Source organism: Patagioenas fasciata, chromosome 2 (genome assembly GCF_037038585.1).
Source record: "Patagioenas fasciata isolate bPatFas1 chromosome 2, bPatFas1.hap1, whole genome shotgun sequence".
NCBI lineage: Eukaryota > Metazoa > Chordata > Aves > Columbiformes > Columbidae > Patagioenas > Patagioenas fasciata.
Window position 1 is genome coordinate 119465474 of NC_092521.1, and position 6950 is coordinate 119472423.

The window sequence follows — 6950 nt, forward strand, 5'->3', positions numbered from 1 at the left end:
TAATTTCTCTTCATCCTTCCAGGCCTACACAGTGGTCAGGTGTATTTGGTACATGAAGTTTCCCTAGATAGTATTGCTCTTCTTGCTAGAGTGTTTGGGAAGCCTTTGAGGATGGGAGCAGTGTACACTGTATTTTTGGAGAGTTAGCTTGAGAGTTTTAATAATCCAAAGTAGTTTACTATTAGTTTATAACAAAGATGGCATACACTACCTAATTGGTGTAGTCAGCCTAGTGGGAGGTTTCAGAAAATTTTGTTATTGTTTCATGCTTTAATGTAAAAAAAAAGGGTTAAGATACTCTGAATGAAATGTATTTATTTAGTGAAGGTTTAATATTTTTGAAATGTGAAGGCTTCTAATTAACAATAGCTTGGGGCGGGGGGAAAGGTAATACATACTTTCTCTTATTTATGGTTTAGGTCAGATATGGATGAGATAAAGTGTTCTTGCACAAACTAAACATAGCAAATTTGGTACTTCTTTAATTACCCCTTTCACATATTTATGAGTATTTGCTTAGAGCCTCCAGCAGGCTATCTTTAGGAAAAAATGCCAGGGCCATCTTTTTCACTTCAAGAAAGGGAGAGTGGGATATAAAGCAACGTTAACTTTATATCACCAAAGTCTGATTTTCTGATGTATTTTCAGAAGGTCGCAGTACAATCTCTAATCCATATACTACAGCTAAAAACTCTTGATGTAAATAGGAGACAAAATACTGTAAAAGTGCAACTAGCACTATTGAATCATCTTTACTTGCAGAATTTGACATTTGAACTACAACTTTAAAAGCTGCATTGATGTTAATTTTCTTTTTATTGTAAAATCACAAATATAATGCCCTATATTCAGTAAACAATAATATTTCTTATGAGGTCTCACTGAAGTTTAGCGGAAAAGCAATAGCAGAGACATTTCATATTGTAATATGTATTAGGCTCCTTATAGAGAAATAAAAATTAATTGTTCTGCGTACAATATTACAGAATTGTTGTCTAGAAATTAATCAATTCTTGCGTTTCAGTTGTTTGGATGGCTCTTCTGTAAAATCCAGCCCAAAACATTAGTCTTTGCTATTTTAGCATTGATGGCAATAGAGGGATCAGCAAACCTTCAAACTCAGTGGAACATCATGGGAGAATTTAGCAATTTGCCACAGGAGGAACTTTTAGAGTGGATAAAAGTCAATACCAGACAAGGTAAACTATTTAATAATGTATGATCTTCCCCATTTTCTGTGAGATGTAATTATAGAACGTGATGTGAATAACTGCAGAGGTATTGCTACTGTCCATGGCTTTGCCTTGGGACCATCTTAAAGCCATGGTTTAGTCACATATATTTGTCCATATAGAAGCACGCTCAAACAAAAAAAACCACCAAAAGCTTGCTTTGTTCCTCAGGTTACCAGTCTGGAGGTTCTAGCCACCAGTGGAGTATTTCTACAACACGAGTGGTTTTGCAAAATCCAATTAAAATAGGTCCATGACCATCATTTTGCTAAAGAGAATTAAAACTATGCATGTTGTGGTTGCATTCATCTGTTTACTAAAATGAGTAAAAGTGTCAGAAAACTAGCTGGAAAAGAAGTAGTTACCTTTTTAGCAGGAAAATGCTTTCAAGCCAAAGTGGACTGAGATTTTATTGCTCATTTAACAGTGGTGTAAGATGTTACAAATAAAAACTTGTTGTCATGATGAATATGTTATTCTGCCCATTCAAGAAAAATAAGATGTATTTATTCTCCATTCTTGGATGTTTAGTTGTCTAATGACTTATACTGAGTTCCAGGTTTAAAAAAAAAAAAGTGATTTTAGTGCATCTCCTGTTGGTGACATTTAAGGCCTTTTCAAGGAGAGTACCCTACCCTCTGTTTTTGTACAGTTTAGATACTTGAAGATTGCTTCTGTGCTTTTACTGCTTGATTCTTCATTTCAAACATGCCTTTCATTCTGTATTTCAGATGCAGTTTTTGCAGGAGCAATGCCTACAATGGCAAGTGTTAAATTGTCTACACTTCGTCCTATTGTAAATCATCCTCACTATGAAGATGCAGGATTAAGGTAAATTTCAAAGTTGAGAATTTATTTTTATTTTCTACTAATTCTCTTAATGTTGGTAATATACAGTAGGAGTGGCATCACTTTATATTGTAAAATTTGTTAAAATCCCAGAGAACTTGATTTGTTATTTTAATCAGATTGAAAACACATGCAGTATTTCTTCAGGATTTGGCTTCATCAAAAAGGATATAGTGTAGGATAGATATAGCTTCAAACTTATATCCAAAAAAATCAGAATATAATTATGGGATTTGAATTAATATGTAGTATTCTTTCTTCATTCTATTTACTCCTGACATTGTAGACAGGCTTGATTTTTTTTTTCTCAAGATAGCTAGTTTATTTATTCCTATTAGCTTTTTGTGATTGGTTGTCATTTTTTCCATTATAATATATCTAATTATTGAAATATTAAGACTAGTTGAAATTGAAATTTTGTAATGGAATTACTGAGTTCTGTACTTTGCTGTTTTCAAAATCAAGATATTTTTCTAAATTGAAATTGATTTTTCTGTAAAGGTCATGGATTTAGTTTTAAAGTTTTGATGTCATAGCATCATTTTGGGGTAATTTTGTAAAACTGATTAAAAAAAACAAACACACATACACACACGCGCAAACGCAAAACCAACCAAAACAAAAAAGCAACAACAAAAACACCACTCAAAAAACGCCAAATGAGAAAACAAGATAAAGAGGGATAAAGGAGAAAAGGAGGGAATTAATTTTACATGCCTTGTGTCCTTACTTCTGTTTCTGGTATTAACTGCCTTTCACTTTTGGTCAGCCCTGAATTGGTCAGGCAGTTGGACTAGATGATCATTGTAGGTCCCTTTCAACTGAAAATATTCTATTCTATTCTATTCTATTCTATTCTATTCTATTCTATTCTATTCTATTCTATTCTATTCTATTCTATTCTATTCTATTCTATTCTATTCTATTCTATTCTATTCTATTCTATTCTATTCTATTCTATTCTATTCTATTCTATTCATACAGGACAGGACAGGACAGGACAGGACAGGACAGGACAGGACAGGACAGGACATGTTTGTGGAAAATAAGCTAGAGATGATACAGTATGAGAAAATGAGCAGGAGTTAACAATGTCATGCTTTGCATAATAAAAGGAGGTTATTACTGGGGAATATAAACAGGATTGTGGTTTACAAGTGATGATTTTGCTTGATTCAGCATAGGCAAACATCAGGTCTTGCACTCTGCATTTTAAAAAGTCCAAATGAGGGTAATGAGTATGACCTTTTGTGGGGAGATTGGGCAGATGATTTCTACTGAACACCTCCATTCCAAGCAAGGTTGTTTCTAGCGGTGAATATTACATGGTGAATTCATTGCTTTGACATCTTTACAGTTTCTGTTCACGTTAACCATTGATCTTGTTACAAAGTTGTCTTCTGCTGGAGAAAAATCAAAGGACTGTATACATTGTTCTTGGAATCATATTTGTGAAGAAATCACATTAAAGCAAATGGCACTATTCGTGTAAACTTTTAGTCTAGTTGTCTGGTGAAATAAAAAGCTTTCCTGTCCAATCTAAAGTTAAACCTTACATTTTCATGCTATGTTGCTAGCTAACTTTTACGTTTCTCTTTTTGAAGGGCCAGAACTAAAGTAGTGTATTCCATGTACAGTCGAAAACCTGCAAAAGAAGTAAAAAGAGAATTGGTAAAACTAGGAGTAAATTACTTCATTCTGGAAGAGTCGTTGTGTGTAAACAGAAAAAAGTGAGTAGCCTCTCTCTTTCTGAGAGTAATGATATGCTGCTCAAGTAGGTATTCTAAGATTCATATCAAGTAGTAGTTTTGAAATGTTGGTCTGTGCTTTAAAAGTGTCCCAAATACATTTTTGTCCAGTGTCTCTGGAGATTAATAAGTATAATTAACTTTACCCACATTATCAACCTTGTGGTCTTTGTGTACTTGAGGAGCTGTGTTGTATGTATTTTTAAACTTCACTGTAAAATACAGAAGAGATTCACAAAGGAAACAAGTCATGATTCTGTGATGGCAAGAGCAGATGTGTGTGGAATGTGTGTAATGACAGCCTGGTATGTATAAAAGGTGCAGAGTAAAAGATAGTTTGAACACCAAAATATTATGCTATGCTTTTTTTTTTTTTTTTTCCTTTTGTTGACCATTAGAACACAGTTAGTTTGGATTTTTTGTTTTATTTTCTTTGCATTTAGAATAAAATGAAACTAATCTGTTCTATTTCTTTGCTATTATCTTTGAAAAATTAGGAAATTCTCAGGAATTCTAACTTAGAAATATAACTGTACAGGGAATTGGTGTTGGTTATGTGCCTTAATAAAAAGCAAGGAGTTATTACTTTTTTTTTTTTTTTTTAAAAGGGGTTTTATTTCCTGAGTTTTCTTTAGAAATGTTAGGAGCGTGAATATCACCCTTCATTTTATAGGGAGTTTAAGGGTCTCAGTAATGTGTGTTGCTTAATCTGAGTAGTTTTATATGCTTCCTCCTCCAAATTTATTCTTAATAATTATGTAACCACAAAAGCAGACAAATTTTACTCATTCTCAATACTATTTTTTAAATTATTACTATATTTATTGATTTTTATAATCTGATAAGAATTGCTATTGTAAAGACAAACTTGAAAAACTGTAGATGGCACCATCAAATATACACGGGGGGCTATAAAACAGAGTTCAGCAAGCTGTATGGTTTTTTTAGCATTTCTTCATTTCTCTTTTTGTATTCATATGTTTTTTAGGCCCGGTTGCAGTATGCCTGAAATTTGGGATGTTGAAGATCCTGCTAATAGTGGCAAAATTCCTTTATGTACCCTGATGAGCAAGGTTTCCAGGCCATATTTCTTCACAGTATTTGAAAATAGCAATTACAGAATCTTGAAGATTCCAAAGGAATAACATTTGAATGGAAAGTCTTTCAGCTTTTTAAACTCGTAACTGTAAGAATTCTAAATCAGAAATACCTTTTCTACTAGACTTAAAATGGAAAAATGTGTATTTTATTTTTTACCATTTTAAGTGAGTTCTGATTATAGAAAAATCTTAAACCTAAAAGTTTGGATTTCTATTTCAGGGTCAGTCCCTTGAGATTTGCTATGCAAATGATTATATGTTTGCACATTTTATTTAACACTGATCCAAAAAAAAAAAGTTAAAAGTAGCTGTGGAAAGTAACTGCATTTTCAAACCCAATGATCTTGTGAAATGGGACTGTCAGAATGTCTTAGCAAAGCAAGTTTCTTTAAAGCTTTGGTGCTAGCAGCTAGGAACAAAGGAATGGTGCTATAGCGTCTGGCATCACATTTCTCCTGTCACTTTCATTACCCTTCTCCCTTCTGGACAAGGTGATACTAGAAATACTCTTAAAAGTCATGTAGTTTCACTTGTCATGTCTGAGAGAAATATATTTTTTCCTTTGGGAGAATAAAGAACGTTCATCATTTGGGATCACTTAACACATGCTTTTAAGCTTGCTTTTGAAGTGGAAAAGTTTGTAGGCAGACTTGAAACTTCATTATTAGATGCATGTTCTTGGAATCTTATTAATATTGGAAAAAAAAAAGACTAATAAGGGTAATATTTGCAGTGAGCAATATTTTAGCTTCTCAGTGTCCAAGGATTTTTAGCATTCTTACGCATTCAGAATAAGCTGGCATAATATACATGAAATTTTTTAAGGGAAAATGCTTTATTCAGGAAAAATCTGTCATAGCCTTAGAAAGATACTAAAAGAAATCCTTCACTGCCTTAACTAGACCTTCAGCGCCTAACTTGATAAGAAATCACTTTCAAAATTTATGCCCTATTTTCTTTCCCCATGTGTTAGTTCCTGCCTGGATTTTATCATCAGCATTAAAGAAAAATAAAATTTTAACCCAATTGTGATATGGATATAGTCAGTTGTGTAGGTGTAAGTGCTCCAACAATATTAGACTGGTTCTGCAGTTTTCTGTCATCTTGGTGTCACACCAATATTACAGGTAATAAACAATTTAGAGAATTCACTTTCCCAGATACCCAGTGCAAGGACCCTTTAGTTGTTTACTGACTTGATAGACTTTTTGTATGATTATCTCCATTGGAAGTATCACAGTAATTGTGATTCTGCAGTATAAGACTTCTAAAGTCTAATGTTTCTCTGTATATAATTCATGTTTTGGTTTTGTTTTGGTTTGGTTTGGTTTTTTTTGACTTGTTCTTTTTGGTTTTTTCAGACATCAGTCTATTGATGTGACTGGTCTTTTTAGCCCTAGAAGCATCTAGCAATGTTAGATGCTATAGGAAACATGCCAATAACAGTGTCAATTAAATTAGAACCTATGATAAAGTAGTGGTGTAACAACTGTTTGGTGTTCTAAGACTACTTATTTTTTTAAAATCTGTTTTATTGATAGGGTGAGGGAGAATGGCTGAAAATGCATTAGCTTTTTAACTTTTACAGAATAGATTTTGGAAAAATTTCTATAAGGAAACTCACAAAAAAAGGGCTTTTGGAAAGTCACTTTTTAAAATGTTAATTGAATTCAAGGAAGTGGGGAAAAAATCTTTATATAAACATTGTGACTAGTGTTACAGCACAAAAAGGTACTGTATTTTTATGAAGTTTATGCCAATTGTTGACATGTACTTATGTGGTTAAATAAAAAATAAAGAGATGGAAATTGTTCTTATGTTTCTGATGGGTGTTACATTTCTGCTCTTATGTCTATTATATAAAAAGAAGTTTAATACGGTTGTCACAGCAGATATGATTGAAGCTGAACTCTCAACTCAACAATGCACAGAAGTGCTTCAGATAATTAAACCGAACTCATACACATCTTTTTGGCCTCCTTTTTATTTGGAGTTTCAGTGCAGGAATATGTGAAAAGACA

General features: G+C 32.9%; 1 protein-coding gene across 1 annotated transcript in view; it reads left to right on the plus strand.

Annotated features, from left to right (window-relative positions):
* The window catches only part of DPY19L1 (dpy-19 like C-mannosyltransferase 1), a 47440-nt gene extending 40698 nt beyond the window's left edge, over positions 1 to 6742 (plus strand). Inside the window, exons 20-23 of the mRNA XM_065831504.2 lie at positions 1025 to 1199; positions 1964 to 2063; positions 3686 to 3811; positions 4818 to 6742. Coding sequence (XP_065687576.1) covers positions 1025 to 1199; positions 1964 to 2063; positions 3686 to 3811; positions 4818 to 4974 — 558 coding nt within the window. The 3' untranslated portion in view covers positions 4975 to 6742. The remainder of the gene's footprint in view (positions 1 to 1024; positions 1200 to 1963; positions 2064 to 3685; positions 3812 to 4817) is intronic.
* Positions 6743 to 6950: the final 208 nt, after the last annotated feature.